At 47.0% G+C, this 22,412-nt stretch overlaps 8 protein-coding genes across 8 annotated transcripts; 3 read left to right on the top strand and 5 right to left on the bottom strand.

The window, feature by feature from the left end:
* Nucleotides 1-4,336: 4,336 nt before the first annotated feature.
* On the bottom strand, nucleotides 4,337-5,357 carry BJ212DRAFT_1449249 (uncharacterized protein; the record flags this gene model as incomplete). Its single annotated transcript, XM_041338667.1, has 9 exons — nucleotides 4,337-4,386; nucleotides 4,439-4,554; nucleotides 4,603-4,652; nucleotides 4,702-4,717; nucleotides 4,772-4,822; nucleotides 4,870-4,999; nucleotides 5,062-5,065; nucleotides 5,127-5,156; nucleotides 5,220-5,357. The coding sequence occupies 9 exons, from the start codon at nucleotides 5,355-5,357 to the stop codon at nucleotides 4,337-4,339; spliced, it is 585 nt and encodes a 194-aa protein (XP_041188168.1).
* Nucleotides 5,358-6,888: 1,531 nt separating this feature from the next.
* On the top strand, nucleotides 6,889-8,538 carry BJ212DRAFT_1281630 (uncharacterized protein; the record flags this gene model as incomplete). The annotated part of the gene is made up of 4 exons (XM_041331630.1): nucleotides 6,889-7,053; nucleotides 7,106-7,237; nucleotides 7,295-8,356; nucleotides 8,404-8,538. The coding sequence occupies 4 exons, from the start codon at nucleotides 6,889-6,891 to the stop codon at nucleotides 8,536-8,538; spliced, it is 1,494 nt and encodes a 497-aa protein (XP_041188167.1).
* A 138-nt stretch (nucleotides 8,539-8,676) lies between these two features.
* BJ212DRAFT_736871 (phosphatase 2C-like domain-containing protein) lies at nucleotides 8,677-10,439 on the bottom strand. Its single transcript, XM_041343950.1, has 4 exons — nucleotides 9,940-10,439; nucleotides 9,508-9,873; nucleotides 9,291-9,458; nucleotides 8,677-9,231 (listed from the first exon to the last, which is right to left on the bottom strand). The coding sequence occupies exons 1-4, from the start codon at nucleotides 10,247-10,249 to the stop codon at nucleotides 8,774-8,776; spliced, it is 1,302 nt and encodes a 433-aa protein (XP_041188166.1). The 5' UTR covers nucleotides 10,250-10,439; the 3' UTR covers nucleotides 8,677-8,773.
* A 518-nt stretch (nucleotides 10,440-10,957) lies between these two features.
* Nucleotides 10,958-12,960, bottom strand: BJ212DRAFT_1386224 (S-adenosylmethionine decarboxylase). The gene is made up of 3 exons (XM_041336829.1): nucleotides 12,912-12,960; nucleotides 12,458-12,856; nucleotides 10,958-12,345 (listed from the first exon to the last, which is right to left on the bottom strand). The coding sequence occupies exons 2-3, from the start codon at nucleotides 12,694-12,696 to the stop codon at nucleotides 11,238-11,240; spliced, it is 1,347 nt and encodes a 448-aa protein (XP_041188165.1). The 5' UTR covers nucleotides 12,697-12,856; nucleotides 12,912-12,960; the 3' UTR covers nucleotides 10,958-11,237.
* A 1,007-nt stretch (nucleotides 12,961-13,967) lies between these two features.
* BJ212DRAFT_1281737 (uncharacterized protein) lies at nucleotides 13,968-14,522 on the bottom strand (the record flags this gene model as incomplete). The annotated part of the gene is made up of 1 exon (XM_041331637.1): nucleotides 13,968-14,522. The coding sequence occupies one exon, from the start codon at nucleotides 14,520-14,522 to the stop codon at nucleotides 13,968-13,970; it is 555 nt and encodes a 184-aa protein (XP_041188164.1).
* A 323-nt stretch (nucleotides 14,523-14,845) lies between these two features.
* On the top strand, nucleotides 14,846-15,713 carry BJ212DRAFT_1386213 (uncharacterized protein). The gene is made up of 2 exons (XM_041336828.1): nucleotides 14,846-15,016; nucleotides 15,077-15,713. The coding sequence occupies exons 1-2, from the start codon at nucleotides 14,878-14,880 to the stop codon at nucleotides 15,328-15,330; spliced, it is 393 nt and encodes a 130-aa protein (XP_041188163.1). The 5' UTR covers nucleotides 14,846-14,877; the 3' UTR covers nucleotides 15,331-15,713.
* Nucleotides 15,714-15,883: 170 nt separating this feature from the next.
* BJ212DRAFT_1485481 (cortical protein marker for cell polarity-domain-containing protein) lies at nucleotides 15,884-20,426 on the top strand (the record flags this gene model as incomplete). The annotated part of the gene is made up of 6 exons (XM_041340989.1): nucleotides 15,884-16,836; nucleotides 16,886-19,139; nucleotides 19,194-19,378; nucleotides 19,437-19,765; nucleotides 19,816-20,308; nucleotides 20,360-20,426. The coding sequence occupies 6 exons, from the start codon at nucleotides 15,884-15,886 to the stop codon at nucleotides 20,424-20,426; spliced, it is 4,281 nt and encodes a 1,426-aa protein (XP_041188162.1).
* Nucleotides 20,360-22,357, bottom strand: BJ212DRAFT_736460 (C2H2 type zinc-finger-domain-containing protein). Its single transcript, XM_041343946.1, has 4 exons — nucleotides 22,167-22,357; nucleotides 21,955-22,114; nucleotides 20,721-21,849; nucleotides 20,360-20,661 (listed from the first exon to the last, which is right to left on the bottom strand). Exons 1-4 carry the CDS (start codon nucleotides 22,240-22,242, stop codon nucleotides 20,659-20,661), a joined length of 1,368 nt encoding a protein of 455 aa, XP_041188161.1. The 5' UTR covers nucleotides 22,243-22,357; the 3' UTR covers nucleotides 20,360-20,658.
* Nucleotides 22,358-22,412: the final 55 nt, after the last annotated feature.

Here is a 22,412-nt window from a genome sequence, read left to right as displayed (position 1 = left end):
CCAATCTGCCCACTCATCTGGTCCAGTCCACAACTCATCCGAATCCACAACCAGTGCTCATCTCCTTTTGGTAATCTCCTGACTCTGGTATTTCAGTTATCTGTATGTCCGTCCTGCTCACTGATCCATTACCTATGCTTCATTTCTGTTTCATTATTTGTGATCTGTTTCTACTTACCAATAGACTATCCATATGCTTCATACATAGCCTTGGACCCTGCTGATTGATCATTCCATTAGATACCTATAGTATATAACCTCCTGTAAATCTCTGTAACACCTCAGTTTGAGTATCAACTTAGTTCTGCTCATTCCTGTCCTCTGGACCTGAGTATCTCTACTCTTGTCACCCTCCAAGACTTAGGATTGATTCTTATAGTCTATCCATATCTGCCTCTGTCTACAACAGTCCACTACCATTAGTTTCTAGTCTGGACTCATCTGGATTAGCCTACAATACTTATCCTGCATCCGGAAGTCATCTGGACCCACTACACTACTCATCCAACCCTCCAGATGTATTAGTCTTGTCTTCCTGAAATAAGGGGCAATACTTGGGTAAGAAGCACAGTGCATGAGCTGAGGCCAAAGCCCTTAGGATCCATTTAGCCTTGAGTACAACCTTAACAAGTCCATACATTGTTGGACTGACTGCATACTGCTGATCTCACAGAACACCTTACTCTGAACATAGCTTAGGTATGACTGAACAGCTACCCACAAACAACCACATTATCAGTCATTGGTATTTGTCTGAATCACTGACTGTGGAGGTATTTGGTTTTATAGGTGTTTATCTATAGATCATCTATCTAAGAAAACACCATGTGGCTGGAAATGAGAAGACTCAGCTTGGATAGTCACTGATGGTCATAAAATCACCTTTGCACACCTCATCACAACAGGGATTTGACTTGACAATGGTTGAATGGTGTCATTATCATCAACCTTCTCAACACAAGCTCATTTTCATACATCAGCAACTGAAGAACTTCCTAAAGCCTTTTGCTTAGACTTTGAGCTGCCTTTGTTGTGAAGATGGTGTGCATTGGAATTGGTGTTACCACCACAAAGTGGGATGGTCTTCATAGGCAACACAGCTGCAAGCTGTTACACAGTTAGAAATAATCAAAGTAAGTCATTAGAAAAACTTGCCTCCTTGTTGGAGATTGAACAGATATCAGATTCCAAGCCTGAGCCTGATGAGGATGACTCAGAGCCAGAATCAGAGACTGTGAAATCACCTTCATCAGCATCTGAGACCTCCTCAACTGGGAGGCATGAAAATGAATTGTTGTTGTCAACAGCGACTGTTCTTTTTTTTGGTAGATGATGAGAACAGCATTGGCAGCATGAGGGCTGATCAGTGCTATTGATGTTGTTGCCTTCAGCTCAGATAAGAGCATTCATGTGCTCAACATTTTTGGGATGTCTCCCTCAACCCAGAACCTCTTCAAAGGCTTGACCTCTGATAGGTACACATGCATGTTCAAAGCTAGGACAAAGTCTCAGCAGGATGTGATAATCAATGCTAATGAATTCAGTCTACCTAGGACAAAGTCTAGGATACATGTCAGCAAGACTAAGTATGAGCAACAATAACATACATACAGTGGCTCAAAAAACTGTCCACATGTTTTGACATTTTTTACTATTTACAATATTGTGAGAATACGTAAAGACCTCAGTGACATGCTGATACCATATTGTAGTGCTGCTTCAGGGCTTTGGATTGAGCACCACATTGTGAGAATCAGAGGAGATATGGTAGAGGTACAAGGCTTACAAAATCATGACTCATGCGGACAGTTTTTTGAGCACATATTAAAACTATATAAATCATCATTTATGACACCATAACAATCATGCCACCATTAAATAAATTATAAAGTGGTGTCATTATGTCATTTTAAAACCATATCTAACTATACAAACCAAAAATTTCCATGTCATGGTTATATTCACCATGAAAGCCACCCCCCTGCTCAAAGGGATAATATCCTCTCTCTTTCCTATTCTGGCCTCTCTGCTTGTCAAATTTCCTCTAGAACTGGAGTATCCAAGTCCACTGTGGCCAAGTTCATCAAAGAAAGTCACAAAGACAAGGAAAACTTCTGTGAAGGGTGTCCATCCAAGCTCACCTCTACTGATAGGAGGGCTATTATTCAACATATCACTACAGGAAAGGCTGATAATGCTGTCCAGGTCACCTATTACATCAATTCCACCATCATATTCCCTGTCTCTTCACACACTGTGAGAAACATTCTCAAGACAGCTCATCTCAGGTCAGTAACAAGGAAGAAAAGGCTCTCCTCTCTATCACACATAAACAGAGATGACTAACCTTTGCCTTAGCCCATCAGAATTGGATTACATGGACTGGAAGCATGTTATATGATCATATAAGACCACAATAAATAGGATTGGGTCAGATGGCAAGGTATATATGTGAAAAAAGAAGGGTGCTAGTCCTCTCTGCATATGTGTGATAGAGAGGAGAGCCTTTTCTTCCTTGTTACTGACCTGAGATGAGCTGTCTTGAGAATGTTTCTCACAGTGTGTGAAGAGACAGGGAATATGATGGTGGAATTGATGTAATAGGTGACCTGGACAGCATTATCAGCCTTTCCTGTAGTGATATGTTGAATAATAGCCCTCCTATCAGTAGAGGTGAGCTTGGATGGACACCCTTCACAGAAGTTTTCCTTGTCTTTGTGACTTTCTTTGATGAACTTGGCCACAGTGGACTTGGATACTCCAGTTCTAGAGGAAATTTGACAAGCAGAGAGGCCAGAATAGGAAAGAGAGAGGATATTATCCCTTTGAGCAGGGGGGTGGCTTTCATGGTGAATATAACCATGACATGGAAATTTTTGGTTTGTATAGTTAGATATGGTTTTAAAATGACATAATGACACCACTTTATAATTTATTTAATGGTGGCATGATTGTTATGGTGTCATAAATGATGATTTATATAGTTTTAATATGTGCTCAAAAAACTGTCCGCATGAGTCATGATTTTGTAAGCCTTGTACCTCTACCATATCTCCTCTGATTCTCACAATGTGGTGCTCAATCCAAAGCCCTGAAGCAGCACTACAATATGGTATCAGCATGTCACTGAGGTCTTTACGTATTCTCACAATATTGTAAATAGTAAAAAATGCAAAAACATGTGGACAGTTTTTTGAGCCACTGTACCTCAGTGGGATATGATAAGCAATACTGAGGTAGAGGTATTGTTTGAACAAACATTAAGTATTGGATGTCAAGATGTCCAAGATGGAAAGAACCAGGAAAGAAGCTACCAGTGACAACAATACTGGTAGAGACAACATGTGGTGTGGAAGGTGCAAGATGTGATAATAGAGCGAGAAAGGAAAGGAAGAGAGCTCAGAGGGTAATCCTCCAGCAAGTCTGGTGACATAGCAACATGTGAATCTAGTATCATCAACAATGCACTGGTAGTGTTTGAAGCCATTGAGCAATAATATGAGGTCTGGAAGGGAGGAACTTGAAAGCAAACAATTAGTGGAGGGAGACAATGCCAGTATGTACCTTGACTACTAGTCCTTATCATTGCCCTCCTAGGATTGGGATGAGGATCAGAACACCACTGGCAGAATGTATCTTCTGGGTGACACAGAAAATGTTAAAGCTTGATTGATTGCAGATTTGCATAGTATGTCCTCAGGATTTAGTATTGAGCTCAAGTAGGTACAAATGATTTGAAAGATCAGGTCAAGAAAGTAATTGACTAGAATTGAGGTTATTGCTAGGTTGTGGTTGTCACCAGTAACAGATCTAAGTAGAACTGTATGTCCTGTATGACAGTACATATGGCCATAAACTTACAGTGTCATATGGTACTCGAATGACCATACACCATAACTGTCAATGAGAGCTCTAAAGCCCCAATGGTACAGGTACAGTACCCGTATTATGTCACCATACAGCCCCGTAATATGGCCTATGGTGGCCAGCCCTAGCCATGGTGAAGTGGTACAATAAATCTAACTCAACCCCGCTGTCACCACAGCCACCTGCATGGATTATATAATGTTTGTTGCCGTGTCGGCAGACTCAGCAGAGATGCAACAAATTTGCTGAGCAACGGGGTCATCACAGTCGACCGACATTTTTCAAAGTTTTTCAAACCCCAAAACTTTTCTGAAAAACGGGCGAAAAACGCCTCGCCAACACAACTCCGAACCCCCCTATTAATTTGTGCACTTGTAACATCACTCTGGATTTTCTCTTGTCAGTGCTCGACAGTGAGATGAGTAATAAATCGGGAAATTTCAAAGGAAAGGAAAAAGTGATATAATTCTCAATTAATCGTAACAGTCAACAACATGACAATACCATCTTGAGCGATGCCTGACAGTGACCCTGATGTCAGACGAGCAACTACTTAACCGATCAGGCTCACCATGGTTAATACCATCAGCGCCAGCTGCAAGGAGACCAGTGATGTTTTGGGCGGTGGTATTGTATTTGACTCCATGAAACCATGTTTCACCAACCGCAGCCGACACCAGCTGGTTGCTGAAACTGGATTGGTGACCCGTTCGTTACAACCACTGAGTTACTTACCGGCCAATATCGTACCCATCTGGCACGATATCATGATGTTCTGGTAAGGGCTAAGGGTGGCGTTCAGCTGTGCAACAAAACCCTGTCGAATCACAAAACCTCTTCTCGAGACACGCTGGCACATCAAGTAAGTTACTAGTAGAACAATAGACAAATTAAGGATGCTTACGCTAGGAAGAGAGCTCCACTGTCCGCCGCAGTGCCGTTTTGTACGAAAATACTGGACGAATATTATCATCACCCTGGATTACTAGTCAATAGATTTACCGAAAACGATTTCCTCCGACGAGGCTCTCGAGACAAGTTCCGCCTCCTGGTTTTCCATAGTCCTGGCGAAGTTCAATGGTTTGATTGACCCATCCATTTCCATCTCCCAAGTCGGCAGACATATAACCACCTAAGTGAATGCCGAAACATTCTTCAGAATTATCACGAGCAAATAAGTAAGACGCAGTTCACAATACTTTCTATGCTTACAATCCAATCGCGCGGGCAAAATTGATAGCTCCATCAAGTGTGAGAACAGCGGAAGAGCTAAGTCCAGAGATGATGACCTAAAGTTTGGGGGTCAGTCAGGCTATATATGCGAGGGCGTCACGGTGATGGAAGAGAAATACATTCATAGGTTCACCGTATCCATCACCAGCATTGATGAGCATCGATCCGCCTCCGGCAGTCAGGTTATAATAAGCTACACCACCCCGCTTGTCCATCCAGGGTGATGGCACCAGAATCAATGCTAGATATGGTGTCATAAAATCAAGTAAAGCATTCATAAGATGCATCTTGTTGGTGTATGATGAACAACGTCGATTCTTATGCGCGGACCAAGAGGGAAGGCATATAACCTAGCATGACACACCTCATTGATTTTATACGCGCTAGCTCGAAGGTGGGAATGACATGCGGAAGTAGCACGCACTCAGGCTAGGTTAGGCAACAAATGCAGCCGGTTCTGCAATTGTACTAAACCACAGTGCTATTGGCACAGCTATAAGGCAACCGTTTCATTTGTACACGAATGGTTTTCGCACACACGTGCATTTATTTCAATGGATCCAAAATCAAATCTAAGCATTTGTTCAGTACATATCACATAATCATGACCTTACCAGGACGACCGAAGTCCGACAGACAGATGGGCCGCGGCTTTGATGCCGCAGGATGCGGCCAAGAAGCTCGTGGGGAGGAGATCGAGACCTGGGCCAACCCTGGGCCGAACACCACGTACCTGTGCTGAAGAAGGGCATTTAAACTTTGGAGCTAGTGTTGAGTATTTGATAGGATGTAGAATCCACGAATGTAAGCACAACATCAATTGAGGCAATCTTGTGAAGACAAGCCCTCATAACTGGACCATTGACACCAAGGCAGGCAAGAGACTGGACACTATCAAAGCGCTCTGTGATATGGATATGGAAAGCTCACAAAAAAGGACTTCCAAGAAGCAGTCGGCGTCAGGGAATGAACGTTTGAATTTCTAACTACAGATTCCAAATATGGAAATATGTTATCGCAGTCTTGAGCTCAAGGCCAAGTCGAAGCTCGAGTTATTCTAGGCTGGGACTGAGTACTGAGCGCTGAGCGCTGAGCTAAAACATCTACAAGACAGATCATCGTCGAGGAAAGTAGCCAGTGCATCGCCGTACGACACACTGGCGCTAAACACTTGTTCACGACCAAAGTCCGCGTAGCCTCCGCCATTCAGCTACTGATCTACCAGGGACTTCGAGCTCTATACTCATGGCTACCACCACTGTAGTGCCTTTAGATTGACATATTTTTATGACATGAAAACGATTACAGAGATAAAAGACTGACTCAATCATGTCCGGAAAATTAATAACTTTGCTGACCTGTTTGATTTTCAAACCACCTTGACCTAAAAAGTAGCGTGACAACAAGTGTCACATACGCAAGTAAGTTCAGGTTTCGGTGAAGGCTGGATCGTTCTTTGCATGAGACTACCTACAAACAGCTGGCCACTCAGTCAGATCGCACAAAGTGTTGGATGATTTAAAACCATCACTATTTTTCAGTTTTACCACCGTCTCTGGAGCTCACACGGAATATTGTGAATATTGTAGGCCCTCGCAGCTTTCGCACCTCTTGGGTTTATTGTACGTATGTTCTTTCCTTATTCTGTTCTCGCCTCATCTAGTCGTTTACTAGCTGCAACCCCACCAACCTTTAGCATCCATTGCTTCCTAGGATACAGATTTTTTTGTCCAGAATTTTGCTCCGTATTTTTGGGGGCTTGTAGCTAGTAAAGCACCCCCACACAGCATGTCTGAATCACCCGATGGAACAGACTCTGTTGAAGATTTGAACGATGATGGACAACTGACCATCCGGATTCCCAATCCTAAAATGTTCATGGCTCGTCAGTCGCAATGGAAAGGACGCAGAGGGAAGCCACGGTGTGATCGCTGCCGGGTGAATAACTTGAAGGTGTGTCCCAGCTTGCTGCTGGCCTCTCCAAAAATCGCTAACAGCCGGGTAGTGTGATAGGGTTCTTCCAACTTGCAATCATTGCTCATATGCGAACGGGAGGGACTGCGAATATACTCCTTTACCAACACCTGCTCACCGAGGAATCCCGCGGTGTGATCGCTGTCGTCTCAGAAATATGAAGGTATGTTTATGCTTTGATCAAATAAGTGTGTGCACCTTATTTCCCTTTCGGAACAAGTGTGACCGTAACTTGCCGGTTTGCAACCATTGCGCGGAAGAAGAGAGTGCTACTGAATGCAACTATACTCCTAAGAAGAGGCATAAAGTTCCATCCGATCATGGTATAACGCGAGACAAGCAGATAGCTCCCTATGGCGCTAAGACGGCATCTTTCCTCGTCTCTGACGTGCCATCACCAGAGGAACACACCGCCTTCGCGCACAATGGTCCCAATGAGTCTAGAGATGGCCATAGTTTTTATGGACAGAACGTGGCGTCGTCATCGCGGAGTTGTGGAGCATCTGATTCATCCACGTCACATGTTAGGGGTGGCTCCCAAGAGGGTGAAGCTTCACTCCATTCGCATTTTGGTCGATTCACTCCTGACTACCATGGCCAAGGATGGCCCTCCACTTCTAGCTCAGGGCCTCGAAAAAATATTCCACGCACCCAGCCTAATAACTCAATCTCGTTCATTTCGCATTCCTTTCCTTCTGACCAAGAAACGGTAGTCACGAAGTCCCTCGTTGAATCCTGGATACATCCGTCGTTTGCGCCTTTGCCTGACGTGGTTTCCAAGCGGATCGGTAACGTCAATTCTGTTGAGATGCCCAGTCGAGAGTCCTTCGAGGATAGCCTTGCACAGTTCCTCCACGATTTGCCGCAGGACCTTCGTGAAACTGCTGCCTTTTCACCAAATATTTACGCCGCCACGTCGCATGCGTTGTCGAAAGGCAGCTTGGACGGTCTTTCGGATCGGCTACGCATATGGGTAACAATTCATCATGTACGACTGGGATCTGAGAAATATCACCTTCTCCTAATACCACGGGACTCTTTTTTCCACCTCGAGGCAGCAGAAGAAGAGGAACTGAGGAAAGACTATATTGGACACATAGACAACTGCGGAAAGACTTCTTCAAAAGTTGATGCTGTTGATCACGATTTCGGTGGTTTTGAGTGGACAAGAGCTTTCGAACGCATCCCCGTACAAACCCAGATCTACGATATCCTTGTTTACGCCCATCGAGCTCATGGCTCATCTTCTTCGATGCTCTTTGAGGCAAGGCGTATGGGAATGGTATGTGTTCTTTTATTTTGACTATCGATTTATCCAACACTCTATAGGCTACTATAACCTGGCCGATGGTCGAAATGTTCATTCGTCTGTGTCCCTTGTGCAACCTGCGGAGCAAGTCGGCTCCCAGTGTGAAACTCGAGCCTGCTTATCCCCCATACGACACGGATCGGATTAGCCAGTGATTGTCGTCGATATGGATACAAGATGATGTCTAAGGTTGACATTCACGCGTGTATCACGATGACTGGGAAGTATATCTTAAGGAAACTGCACAGTACTTGTTAGCAAGCATGGCATAGTGGATCACATTTTTGGAAATTTAAACCGTGGATAATGGATGATTAAGTCTCTATCGTAGGTCTAGAATAAATACGTACATACTGTAACATACTGCCAGGTACACTATCCCGAATATATCTACCGGAATCGCTGCACTAGAATCGTAATATCGTCCATCCATTTATCTTCCATTTCCAAGGTGAGATTTCGGGAAACAAGCGCTGTGTTATCTCCACCAACAGCATCCCGCAGGAGCCTGAGTGCTAAATTGCTTTGTAAATCCATGTCTGTGGTGGAGTGCATGTGATGTCCGACCAAACCCACCCAGCGGTCCGCCATTTCTTGGTCCGATAATTGAGTATCGCGATTGTCATACAAGTCCTGTAAGCCATCAGATGACAGGATAAGGAGTATTTCGTGTTGAGAGACGTCAAGGGAGTGGTGGTAGACCTCAGGGAGGTTGGATATATATGGAGGAGTAAGAATACGACTGGCATACTGTGCTGCCTGACGCGGCGGTAACCAGTCTTGCAAGTGCGACGCAAAAACGCGGCGAGTGTAAACCGAAGGAACCTTGAGCCATGTATCCCCTAACGCTAGCACAGAGTCTCAGGATTAGGATATGCCATGCAAAATATCTCAATTAAAGAAATACCTCGAGTCGGAGCCAGATATCCGAGTACTCTGTTGTCACACACACAAGCTTGCTCTGATGGATGCTCTTGTTGTATACGCTGACTTTCCGAGGGATTGTTACAATTATGTACAGAATTGACGATCATCGCGGACCATTTCCCAGATGGCAATGATCTGCTGCCGAGAACTGTGATAATGTCAGGAAGGAGATATGAGATGATAAGGGCTGCACTTACCCGCGATGGAATCTCCCAGATTGAGAATCCATACATTTTTCTTCAGTGGGTCGGATAAAGCCAAAAGTACCGTTGAGCCTTGAGTGCAACGTGTTGATATAACATTCCATTCAGAATAACGATGTGAGACATGTTGGTTGACTTGGACGTCGCTCATTTTTGTAAGGTGATCGTGGGGTAAGAAGTTCAAAAGGTCTGAACGAATAGACTGGTCTAGGTGCCTGACTGCACTACACAGTACCTCCGAGACGAATTCTGGCTTCAGGGATGTAGTAGGTGCGCTCTGAAGAAGAGCTTGCAGTGATGTCCTGACCATCGAGGGAAGCTGCTTGTGGACATAATTTACAGTGTCATGGCCACAATGACCTACAAAAATTCAGCCGTTAGCTCTGCAAGGGGTTACGTATGACGTTCATAAAGAATCTAGAGCACCATCATAGATTGCCGTGAATTGCCAAACTCCGCCAGGGAGCTCCCACTCCTCAATGCTGTACCGGTCTTGATTGAGATCGGCATAAGCCGCACATGGCTGAAAAGTGACGCTGTCTACAGATGTTGATGAGGTCGCATTGGACATGCGATGCAGCTCAACATCAAGTGCGGCCTCTGGCAGCATGTGATAGGTCCACCGTTCCTTACCCCCCCGTCCGAGATCTGTCGTATAGAAATCCTTGACTTCCTCAAGAGCCCGGAGATTTTCTGTGGACGTGGCCGCTTGAAGGTTGACCATATTGTAAACCATCGCTGGTGTGAAGTGCTGCCGCTTAAGCAGGAGCGGGAATTTGGGACATTGAAGCTAAATTTTTTGGATGAATTTATATGCAGATTGATGCTTCTGATACTCCTGAGGTTGGGGCATGTGGCAATGGATTCAAACCCGAAGACAGTTGGTCACGAGAATATCTCGACGTCCTCCTCGGTCGAAAATATTAGGAACTCAACGACGGATAATCCAGAACTGGGAAACCTAAGAGGCAATAGGCCTCGGCCCGCCGACTTCAGCACACGATGGCTGCTAGCGCGGTATTATCACCCATCCACGAATAGTAGCCAGATTAGTCCAAAATGCATAGACGCTAATTGGCCCAGGGCCACGCCGGTCACCCTCCCTAGTATAGTGCGTCATTTCGAGACCACAAACTTATGCGGACCCCCAGTGAAGTATGAGAGCATATGCTTGTCGTATAGATGGAAATGAAATTTCTCATGCCACAAACGGCCTCCCAAACTGCACTTGGGTTCTGTCGATTAAAAACGTGAGCAATAAAGAACTTTGTTCTGACACTTACATACTGGTGGTGTGCAGCGGAACGCTTAACATCCAGCAACCGTGGTGTTTTGTTCTCCAAATCTATCTTGGATCTCCCATGGGCATGAGCAATATCCCATGATATCGCGCTTCGGTATACGGACATTGCCGATAACCAAATACGCATTAGGACAGCATTAGGAATTAGATCTATTATATCAGACACCAGGAACCTTCAAAGCTTATGCCCTGAATATGCCCTGACCTTGTGAATCGAGAATTGTGCACCTGACAGTTCATAACAATCCAGGTAATGATGTTCAACACCATCATGTGTACAAGGTCGACAAACGGTAATCCGAAATCTGGGTCGTATAGCGGAAACGAAGGTAGCAAAAAGTAGATTGACAGGCAAGTACGAGCGCATCTAGATAAGAAAGATATCTTCAGCGTACAACCTAACACCACCGAAATGACATCTTCATCGAAGCTCGAAACTCGCAAACGCAAGATTGTAACCACCAAATTGATAATTAATCTTGTCCGTTCTCTTGTACAACATGCGATCATTTTGTTCACTTCCATCACCCGTTACCGAATCACCAGAAGAACATGACACAGGGCGTTGAGCTGTCAGAGCAGACTTGAAAGTCCGCTGAGCGACTTCAACAGCAGTCTCGCCCTCGTCCTCCTCGGCATTGTTGTTGGCGTTGGATATGAAAAGGGTCAGGCTGAGTCTTCCTGGCTGAAAGATGTCGACGACGCGTCTGATCAGCGTATGTAAATCGGGGATATTTTTGGCCGAAGAAGACGAAGAAGTGGACAGTGGCACGTTGCACTCGAAGCTGGCATATGACCAGCCTTCTTCAGGAGTCACATGGATTGTATAGTAGCCCTCCCCGCTGTGGCCATCCTCAATTCCGTCGCCCCATTTCAAGAGAGCGTTCGAGGAGTAACCACAAGGGTCGAACGCATAAGCATCCAATGTAGTAAGGTGAGGTGGGAAAAGATCTGAAATCCCAATGGTAGAGGACACAGTCCTCCCAATGACCGACGGAGACTCCGATGGGGCATCTTGTACTGGAGGAGCTAAGAAGAAGGACTCGCGAGCCTTATGAGACAGGTTACTCATGAGGATCTCAATTGTGTAATCTTGAGTGAATGGAGTGTCGGTTTCAACATTTTGAAGGGTCTGGTTAATCTCATTCTCCTCCCCATTCTCGGACTGAAGAGGTGACAATGAAAAGGAATTTGGAGAACTTGGAGTAGTTTCCCCATTCGCGCCATATTGTCCAGGGGTCGTTAAGTAAAGCAGCCAATGGTCTCCATTGACTTTGCCTACAGTGTAAGCAGCTCCATTTGGAAATATGGCGTCAAGGAATGACACTTCGTCCTTCCATTCTCGATGCGGACCGAGTTGGCGCTCAGGAAACATGAAGGATTTACGTGAGTAGAAGCATCGATAAACCGATGGAAGTGAGGCAAATTTATGCGCGATCTCGAGGATGCGCGGAAGGCCGAGGAGGTTTAATGTTGTGCCGCATGTCTTCAGGATAATGCGATGTGAGAACACAAACAGAGACGATTCGCTAAATTGAAGAAAATGAGCGATAACGATCTTCAACTGTGAAAAAGTATTAAATTAAGGGCTCTTCTAGCCATACAAGAAATAAAAAAGCGGGCGATGACCAATTCACATACCTCAAAAGATAAGCATCAGTTTCTTCGCCCTCAATAACACTGAGGACCTTGCATTTGACGATGTCCAGCATGTCCTCCCAGACTTGCTTTGGAACATTCCTCAGGCCTATACGGCCATTTTTTGGTGCATGTGCATCTGGCACACAAGCAGGGGAAGGAGCGAACCAGATTTCCAGTAATTTCTCTGGGCCTTCAAAAGGCGTCGATGTGTATGGAAGGTGGTAGTCACCAACGGCCATCGATTTCAGGAAGGGAGAAGAAACGGTTGCAGGATCTTGGGTGCTTTAAGCTATCGAGTTGCATCAGGAGTGGATTGGGGACAAGTAAGCTAAAGAAAATCTTTTAAAGCTTTGGACTTAAGCTCAGTATTCGGTGTTCGGCATTTTCCATTCAATCGAGTCAGTTACTAACGATCTTATGTACGATTTCTTATCTGATCCGGGCTCCGACTAGGATCTTTCCTACTCGGTGCTCTCTCCCTCAATATAAGTGCCAAATTCATCGTCCTTGGCAGAAATTGTTCCCCCCGTCGGATATCTCCAGACGGGCTCGTTGAATGGAATAATTTGCAGTCAATATCACTTAGTAAGTAACAGTTTGAGACAGTGCCACGTAACTTCTCGCTGTCCTACTAGCAGACCTCAGACATAAAGTAATTAATCCCTACAGCTTCCTCCACCGATTCGCAGCTTGACAGCGATTGGATTCTATAGGGAAGGTCATGCGTCATGCACCGACCTTAGCCTGTTAACTAAAGACAAGCCGTGTCTGCGAGGGGTCCTGTAACCAATATCGTTAGGTTCTTCGGTTTAAATTTGAGTAATATTACAAGGTCTTGCGTTCGGATTTGCTCACCTATCACGACCTTAGCAGAGATAATACAATGCAACACATAGGAGATACGACAGCTTAAAAACATAGGCCTGCAGTCCTTGAGAATCTGAGAATAGCCTCTCGGCACCAGCGTCCTCGCTGCTAGTAAAGATCCTCCAATGTCTCTTCCTCACCCTCGGGAACAACTGGAATTCATTTTAGAGTGAGCGCGGCTGATGCAGTGCTTGTTCTCGGAATACGTGGTCTCCACCCTTCCGTTTGGAGTACGACCCCCCGTAGACTTCGTGACACACTTCTTTCTCGCAGCCGACCGAATATGCAGTTAACCTTACGATGCGAACCGACTTGATTAAGCGTGAGTGTACGTCGCACCTCCGGCCGGCTACCTCAAGTCAATAATCGCCCCACAAGACAACACGTGTCATTTAACTACTGCCCAGATGAGTTAGTTGTTGAATGCCTGTTTTGAATGAGCCATTAGGTGTCTGCCTGACGCCCCTTCAAAGATAGGTTGCGAATTGGCTGTGTACGAATATAGTTCTGGTTTGAAATTAGCGCCATTGGCAATGAAGGGGGCCATGATTGCCGTGCAAGTAGTATGTAATTATGGTCTGAGTAGTGTGAATAAAATGACGTTGCAGTCTGCCTCTCACCCAGATCCGCCGATCGGCTAATTTTAATCCTTTCTTTGGATCCTGTCCCTCATGTCGCGAGCTGCTTTCCTCGCGCCCTCACTACCTGCCCACCCTCTTGTACGCAACCACCCCACCAATCTGGGAGTTAAAACGGCTGTCAAACCAACTCTGACAGGCAAAAATAGCGTTTTGTGGATGGTATAAGCCAATACCAAGGTGGCATACAAGCCCTCGCGGCTCGCATCTCCCGCGGAAATGCCATCCATTTCGTCCCGCCCAGGCTCTGGTGGTTTGGTATGGATGAACCCGATGGCGATCTCTTTAATGTAGGCAGCGGCAGATGCGACCTGCTCGGCACCCAACAAGTTAATTCCAGCAAACGCGACGGTGAAGTCCAGTGTAGAGAGGACGATATACACTCCAAGGGCATACCATCCATAAGATTTGATGAGGTGTTTTAGCCTTTGAGAGAGGGTAGCGTCTGGAGGTAACTGTGATGCTGGATCGTTTTGAGGTGGTGGAGTTGACGTAAGACGAGCAGGGACGTGGTGAAACAACCTCGGGCTCGACAAACGAGGAGAGCCGGTCAGGGACATTGCGGGTACTGGGCGAGCACTTAACCGCGATGATATTGGAAGTATGGGTGCAGATACTCGGAAAAGCGGCAAGCGTGGTAGTACACGTCTTAGCATGGTCTGGTTATGTGCGAGTCCTACAACAAATTTAGTTGATTTTTCTGCTAGAAAGTAATTGCATACTCTGGTAGAATAAGGGTTGTTCGAGGTCGAATGAATAGTATTAACGATCAACGATAATAAATCAGCACGAGTAAGAGCCGAAAATACTTGTAGAAGCATGAAACACGCAATTGTGCATGAACAGCCTGATCCGAACTTCCAAGTCCGCAAGTAAATTGCCGAGGCGGCACGAGCAACTCTATCCATAACCACAATGTCGCTGGCGAGAGCGAGCCTGCTTTTGCGCCAAAAGCACACAGTCGGGAGTGTTTCGCTCATTCAGCGGAGATTCGCATCGCACGATAGTCATGCTCATGATGAGCACCATAATGACACCCATTATTCACGCGAAGGTATGCTATTCCGGTCGTATCCGTAAACAAAGTCACAACTCATTTGCGCATTCTAATTAGCTGGGTTCTCCACACCTTTCTGGCGCAACACAGTCCTGCTTTCTCTGCTGGCAGTCGGATTTTACAAATGGGCACCGTCGCCAAACCAAGACGTATATCTGACTCGGTGGCTTGCTCAGTACATGACGCCGAGTGAAATCTGGGCAGCTATCAATGAGAAACACTTGTTGCTGTCACAACAAACTTCCGACAATACTATTTTGCAGGCCGATGCAAAGAGGCCAAACGTGCACCGCTATAGATATCCTCAGTGAGCGACTTTGATTGGACATGCGCCATAGTATACGACTGACGTTGTGCCGGATCACAATCAAATAGAATTCTAGATACAGGCTCTCCTCACCTACAGCCAGTCGGGACGCGTTGCCGACATGAGTTCAACTACTGCTAGATCTGGATGAGGAGTAGTAGAAGTGGGCACTGCTGTGCTCGGGTTTAGTTGATCCTCTCGATTGCTATGTAAAATTTTCTTGATACACTTCTTCCGGTTCGGAGATGGGTGCACAGACTCGGAAATGAGCTGCAAGTTTCTAATTTAACGGTCTGTGTGAGGACTTCGTGAGGCAGTCAAGGCAATTATAAAGTCCAGTCAAAAGTGTGGTGCACCGCCTAGGTCCATGACCTGGTCCACGTGGACGTGTTGGTTTATTGGAACGCGTTTTGATGGGAAGATTCAAAGTTTCAAACCGTCTTTCCTTTCAACGTCGTTGGGCTGATACTTAAACTCTGGTTTTCTGTAGAGGACTCTAGGTTCCATCAGGGTTTATACACCCTGGAACGTTACCGTGGGGACTACTGATACTCAAAATGCATTCGCAGTCATCAAATTCGATACGATGGCCCTTGACATTCTTCCTCGCAACTCTTCTCGCTAATCCCGCGTTCGCGTCACTACCAATGGTCGATTTCAGTCGTATGGGTCAAGTAGGCCTTGCAGGTGCATTTGCGGGTCTCAGTCTGTTCAACAATGCTACTGCTGTCACATTTGACCCTTCTGTGTCTTCTTTACTCGCTCGCACCGGCGAAGGCGCCCTAACTACGCTTGGCACTACGAATGCAGGCGGCTCAATTCAATCAGGTTGCGCTATCAATGATATCTTCTACTTCGCCGGATCCTTCTCATCTATTGGCAATACATCCGTGTCCGCTAGCAACATCGCATCATACACGCCTTCTTCTGGCGTATTTGCTGCGCTCGGCTCAAATGGTCCTAACGGTCCAATATACTCGCTTTACTGCGATGTATCCACCAGCCAGCTGTGGGTGGGTGGCTACTTCACATCACCCGGTTCATCTGTAGCTATATGGAACACCAAGTCCAACTCTTGGTCCGCACCCCCATTCAAAGGTTTTATAGGTGATGGCGGAGAAGTCTTTTCCATCACTTCTAACGCTTCAGAAAATAGCCTTTTCTTTGCCGGCTCATTCCTCACTTCCTTCGCCGCGAATGCCACTGCATTAAATAACACCAACAATCCTAATATTCCTTATTCTCCTGGGGCTACGCCGTTCTCTTCATCACTTGTCCCCGTTCCTCTTGAAGGCGCGGAAATATTGGGACAACCATCATCATCTGACCCTCAATTCAGCAACATTTCGAATATCCTGTGTCCTGCTGGTCCGGATGGACCTGGCAACACGTGGTTGGCTGCGAACGGAAATGGCGCTGTAATTACTGTTCGTGACTTCTCGTCTATCAATGCCTACGGTGTTCGCCTTGGCAACACGTTCCAGAGTGGATTTGGCACGACGACTTTTAGGTATGTGCTTTTCGATAGATAATTTGTGATCTCATTTTGCGTTTGTCAGTGTCACATCCATTCCAGACAATACAGTACAGACTTTGTCATATGTCAACCCATCAACTGGACAAAACATGACATGCACAACTACCTGTCCTCTGTCGACCGACTCATCAATCTTATACCAGGACTTCATTTTCACCGCTCCGGTGACGTTGACTGGTATACAGATCACTCTGTCGGGTTGGACGGGTGAAGCTCCCGGTTTGCACATGTTACAGCTGCTGTCCTCTGGCGCATTTGCATCTAGCAACGGGAATATGAAATCCTGCTTTTCACCTAATCCATCCAACACCACTAGTACAGGCCAGTGGACCACGAAAGATGCTGTCACCAATATCCCCGCAACACTCCAAACCGTCCTAGTCACCACAGTAGCTGTTGGCACATCCCCCTCTCAGGCTCCCAGTTTTACCTGGCAGCCCTACGTCTCTGCGTCTGGCCAGTATGACGTATACCTTGTCATTCCGGGTTGTACAGACTTCCAGGATTGCCCCCTCCGTACATCTGTCCAAGTCACCGTCTTTCCGGGCGGCGGAAGTCAACCCTGGGTTTCTACTGTTTCACAGCAGGTCCAGTCCGATACGACCACACTTGTCTACAGTGGTCCTATCATCCCCTCATCCACAGACTTTGTGACCACCGTATCCATGACGCTTGCAAACAACCCTGAAGGGACTGGTCAGGATGGGCAGTACGAACTCGTCGCCGGTGATGTTGCATTGGTGTTGACGTCAGCCAGCGTGACATCCGCTGCTGGGTCTGGGTCGTCTGGGTCCAACGCAACTAGCAGTTCACAGCATGGTTTCGGTTTCTTTGACTGGCCATTGAGCTCCAGTGCGAGCATTGATGCTACCGGAACTATTCCCAACACAAGTGAGACTTCTTTGAACATGATATCCATTGATCTCTATAACGCCCTGGGAGCTACGACTTCTACCACTACGTCCGTTACAGCTGTCGCACAGCACCCCTCTGGCACTGTTTACCTTGGTGGCAATTTCCAGCTTATCTCCGGCTCGACAAGCGGTGTCTCAAACATCGTTGCATTCAAGAGTGGATCGTTCATTTCCCCTCCTAATAATGGTCTGAATGGACCTGTGACCTCTTTCGTGTTGAGCGGCAACGAGCTCTACGTTGGCGGCTCTTTTACGGACACCAACACAGCTTCCACCCAGGGCAAACTCAATGGCGTTGCTATCTACGACATCAGCTCGAATTCATGGAAGGCCATGGGCGCAGGGGTCAATGGTGTGGTCAATAGTCTTGCGCTTGCCAATGGGCAAATCGTGGTTGCAGGCAATTTCACCGAGACCCTTAATTCGTCGGCTGCTGGTGTTCCCGCTGGTGGATTAGCCACCTGGAATGTTAGCACCGGTTCGTGGGTGAATAGTGGTGGATTTGTAGTGGGCAACATGACGTTCATCGGTAACGGTACTTTACCTGCTTCGGGTCAGAAGCAAACACAGTTCGTCACGGGCAATGTGCGTACTATGGCAGAGTACGGTTCCAGCGGCCTTGTGATGTTGTCCAGTGGTGGAAGCGCAGGCCCTCTGGTGACACCTATGGGTATCCAGCTTACCAGCAGCGTTGCGAATGTATCTTCCCCGACCACCGTAACGAAGCGTCATTCCCACGTCCGTCGCGGACCATCTGCATGGATATCTCACCTCAATATTGGAACCTTGTTTACTCGCCAGAGCGCAACTTCAAGCGCCCTGCCGCCCTCCCCGCCCGCTCCTGCTCCCGCTGTCCTTGCTGGGGCATTCTGGACGAATGTTTCCACTTCCCACCAGGTAGCCATAATTGGAGGCAACTTTTCATTTTCTTCCTCCTCTACGACTTCATCCGCCGTTGCCATTTATGATCCTGTTACGTCTTCAATATCTGCGCTCGCTGGCGCTCAGATCAATGGTGTCGTTCGTGCAGTCTATGTTGATCAGAAGCAACAGCTTTTCGTTGGCGGTGAATTCAACCTCACCGGAACCTCGGCGAGTGGATTGGCTCTTTATGATCTATCTGCTCAACAGTGGGATACATCATCCATGCAACCATTGCAACCCTCTGCAGGATCTTCGGTCGTCGTTCGCTCGATAACGTCGTCAATGTATAAGTCCGACGCTGTCATTGTCGCTGGTTCGTTCGCGCAGGCTGGTTCTGTGTCTTGCCAAGCGATCTGTCTATTTGACACCACCTTGAATCAATGGAGCCTGCTTGGGAGTGGTATTCAAGGAGATATTTCGTCTGTCTCATATGCAGGAGTAAGTACCGTTCCTATGGTCTTGGCTGGTATGTTATTGACTGGGTTTTGGTAGAACAACCAAGAAACCTTGATTGCTGCTGGATCTATCACATTGGGTGGATCGACCACCAATATCGCACAGTATAATTTTGCGAATTCCACATGGGCCACGATCGGCAACAGCGCTGAAATTCCAGGACCAGTTACGGCAGTGGCGGTCAACAATGGCAACTCTTCCAGCATCTTTGCAGCTGGTCGGTGAGTGGCACGATGTTACTGCTCATAGGCGCATTATCTGACTTATCTCGGCCTTCAGCACCGATGATGGTTCCTCACCGTTCATGATGTTCTGGGATGGTATTTCGTGGAGTAGTGTTGGATCTTCGCTTCAGGGCACCACCAACATTTCCCAGCTTGTCATGGTTCCCTTGCTGAACACACACTCGGCTAACAGCATCATTGAATCCGACCGGATGTTGATGATCTCGGGTGCGCTGTCCGACTCTTCGTTCGGTTCTGCGTCCTCTGTCCTCTTCGATGGCTCGTCATTTATTCCTTATATGGCCACTGTAACTGCTCAGGGAGCGCTGGGTTCAATTTCTTCACTGTTTTATTCACTCGCAAACTTCAGCTTCACTCAACAACGTAGGTAACTTTCATGTTTTCTCGAACCATAGCTCATGGATCTCTCACAGAGTTCCTCGCAACTGGTATTGTCATTCTCATCTCCATTGCCATCGCAGCTGGGGTTGTGTTCCTGTTGGCACTCATCGGCATTCTCTGGACCCTACTGTCTCGTCGCGATGATAGAGTAGCCAAGTATAATGCCAGCGACGATGACGACGATGATAATTCAGTTCAACACCGACCATCGTCATTACTAGAGCACATCAACGCGGCTACACGAACAACAATTCTTGGTGCCCCGGGCCCATTAAATATGATCGGCGCTGAGAAGGATGAGACCGCGAGAAAAGCCACCACTGCAGAGCCTGATCCATTTGGACCAGATGGTAGTAATTACTTGCGAGCAGAAACTCCCTCAGACGCGGTAGTGGGTACGATGGCTGCCGAAGAGGAGTTCACTCGCCCTGCACACGCTCGCTACTCGTTCGATGGGACAGGTGAGGGAGAACTACCTTTGACGGCTGGGCTCGAGGTAGAGGTGTTGGATGATCGGGACACTGCGTAAGAGATAACATTCAGCCTTATGGTCCATGTGCTCATATTCTTTCTCAGGTGGTGGTATACACGAAATCCACAAACAGGCCAGGAGGGCGTGGTGCCCGCGGCTTATCTGTATTAATTGATTTCCTTCTCGTATCTTGTCTTCTTGCTATCGGTCGTACATCATTATACCCTACTTAACCAAGATCGACCTTTTGGTCGCTCTTTCAATTCATTGATATCATAGCATTATTTCTTATGTTTCCGCCTTCTAGGGACGCTTTCATGAGACAAAATAAAAGGAAATAGTGGTTTTGGGAATGCCAAAGGAATATCATGCAGTTTACCATGCACAGTAAAACTCTGCATTTTCACTGAGGATGAGAATGAGCAACGATGAAGGATGAAGGATGGTCAGGTACAAAACACTGACCTGCAGAAGTGGGTCCCGGAAGTGTTTCTGACTGTTGTGTATGAAACCTACTCGTGTCTTGAAATCTTCCCTACGCTTCTGATCTCTGAACTCTCGTACATGCCTCCCCGCCTCTCTTGCCTCACCACGATTCCTCGCTTTCACAGTCTCCATTCCTTGCCCATGTGCGCCAAACCCACCCTTGCGGGGTACAAGGGCAGAATTCTTGTCTGCGAGCAATCTGCGGACAAGCGCGATCCCGGAGTTGCGGTCTTCATTACTCTGGACGCGCATAGGCTGCAGGGATTGTGCATAATAGCGCTTCATCGACCGATGGCCGATGCGTGCACCTGATGGGAGAACAAGCTCATACTCGGTATCGCCATAGGTAATCTGGTTCTCGGGTATGCTTTCATCAAAATCTGATTCAGAATCAGGAGGCTCTGAAGCAGCTTCATCGACGACCTCTTCAGCATCCCCACTGTCATCATCGGCGTCCTCCCACTCCTCGTCCTCCGTACGTGGCTGTTTAGACTTCTTCTTCTGTGTGTCAGCGGGATATGAAGTTGTGAAGTCGTAATAGTCTGACACCTCAAGTCGGTCGTCCTCGGAATCGTAGGCGATCTTGCAGTGAGCCTTATCTAACATGTGTTTCCGCACGGCCTCGAGCGTCCGAAGCTCACGTCCCTTGCCGTTGCAGTAAATGCAGACATTTCCAACTGCGATCTTCTCACCAAGGTATGTGATGAGACCAGGGAGATCAACGAGATAGTCAGCATCAGGGACGAAAAAGGAGTGCGAAGAAGACATGTGCGTTAGATTTTCTGAAAGGGTGGAGGAAGTATGCGTGCAGAACAGGCAATGCGCTGGAGAAAGACGTGAGCGGGCAGCAGCTATCTTGGCGTCTATGCTTTCGTTGATGTCGTCCTCAGTCGCGGCCGCGGGTACACCAAGGGTCGAGTCTCTAGGTATGGGAGTTTCGGAGATGACGGGGAGTGTGGATGACGGTGGGAGATCTACAGGGGCGCTAGCAACTTCGTCTGGATGGGCTACTGGTTGACTTTGCTGTGTAACAGTCTTAAGCTCGTTCTCTTTGTGCTTCTTGGAATTTATGTGGGATCTATATGCATTTTCTGTTGTGTATGTTTTCCTGTTCGTATGTTAGAGAGCTTCGATTCAAGAACTATATCGAGAAGATAATATCAACGCAGAAGAAAGAAAAAGAAAGCGGTTATTGTGATCAAAAGGAACGTACCCGCACACCTCACAGGCGCTCCCCTTCAGTGAGGACATGATCGCGGTCTCCTGACGCCGTTCGAGCACCTTTTGATTGAATATAGCAGCGCTAACTGGTGGCAGGGATGCGACGCGACGCTTCATGTTGTACCTGTGGTGGTCTGAGCGGTAGTGCGTGCCTGTGTGCCCATGCATTAATTCATCAAGTCAGGAGGGGGTGTCAGGACATACGCTGCTCCTCCGCGGAAAGAAAGGCTATCGAGCATGACAGGCAGGTGAACAGGGGTTGCTCGTTAGCTGGATCCATGGATGCTACTTGGTGTTTAGTTTCAACAGGTATCGTCCCCGTCGAAAATTATATTTCGGAGGTGTTAGTGACTCAGAATCGGCAAAGATTATTATTATCAGTAGCACAGCCGCAGCCGATGACTAAGTGGCGTGCGCGACGGGAAGCAGTGAGCACACCCGGGTCGTTTG

Source organism: Suillus subaureus, assembly GCF_016647635.1.
Source record: "Suillus subaureus strain MN1 chromosome Unknown BJ212scaffold_42, whole genome shotgun sequence".
Classification (NCBI taxonomy): Eukaryota; Fungi; Basidiomycota; class Agaricomycetes; order Boletales; family Suillaceae; genus Suillus; species Suillus subaureus.
Note: the sequence above shows the minus strand (reverse complement) of the source record. Positions and strands in the feature narration are given on the sequence as shown.

Coding starts and splice junctions, on each gene's coding strand:
- BJ212DRAFT_736871 (XM_041343950.1), bottom strand. CDS start 10,249: ATGGTTTACAATATGGTCAACCTTCAAGCGGCCACGTCCACAGAAAAT. Junction 9,874..9,939: donor ATTCACGGCAATCTATGATG/GTGCTCTAGATT, acceptor GAATTTTTGTAG/GTCATTGTGGCCATGACACT. Junction 9,232..9,290: donor ATATCTGGCTCCGACTCGAG/GTATTTCTTTAA, acceptor ACTCTGTGCTAG/CGTTAGGGGATACATGGCTC.
- BJ212DRAFT_1386224 (XM_041336829.1), bottom strand. CDS start 12,696: ATGGCCGTTGGTGACTACCACCTTCCATACACATCGACGCCTTTTGAA. Junction 12,346..12,457: donor ACTGATGCTTATCTTTTGAG/GTATGTGAATTG, acceptor TCTTCAATTTAG/CGAATCGTCTCTGTTTGTGT.
- BJ212DRAFT_1386213 (XM_041336828.1), top strand. CDS start 14,878: ATGTCGCTGGCGAGAGCGAGCCTGCTTTTGCGCCAAAAGCACACAGTC. Junction 15,017..15,076: donor CACCCATTATTCACGCGAAG/GTATGCTATTCC, acceptor CATTCTAATTAG/CTGGGTTCTCCACACCTTTC.
- BJ212DRAFT_736460 (XM_041343946.1), bottom strand. CDS start 22,242: ATGGATCCAGCTAACGAGCAACCCCTGTTCACCTGCCTGTCATGCTCG. Junction 22,115..22,166: donor TCTTTCCGCGGAGGAGCAGC/GTATGTCCTGAC, acceptor ATGGGCACACAG/GCACGCACTACCGCTCAGAC. Junction 21,850..21,954: donor AGCGCCTGTGAGGTGTGCGG/GTACGTTCCTTT, acceptor ACATACGAACAG/GAAAACATACACAACAGAAA.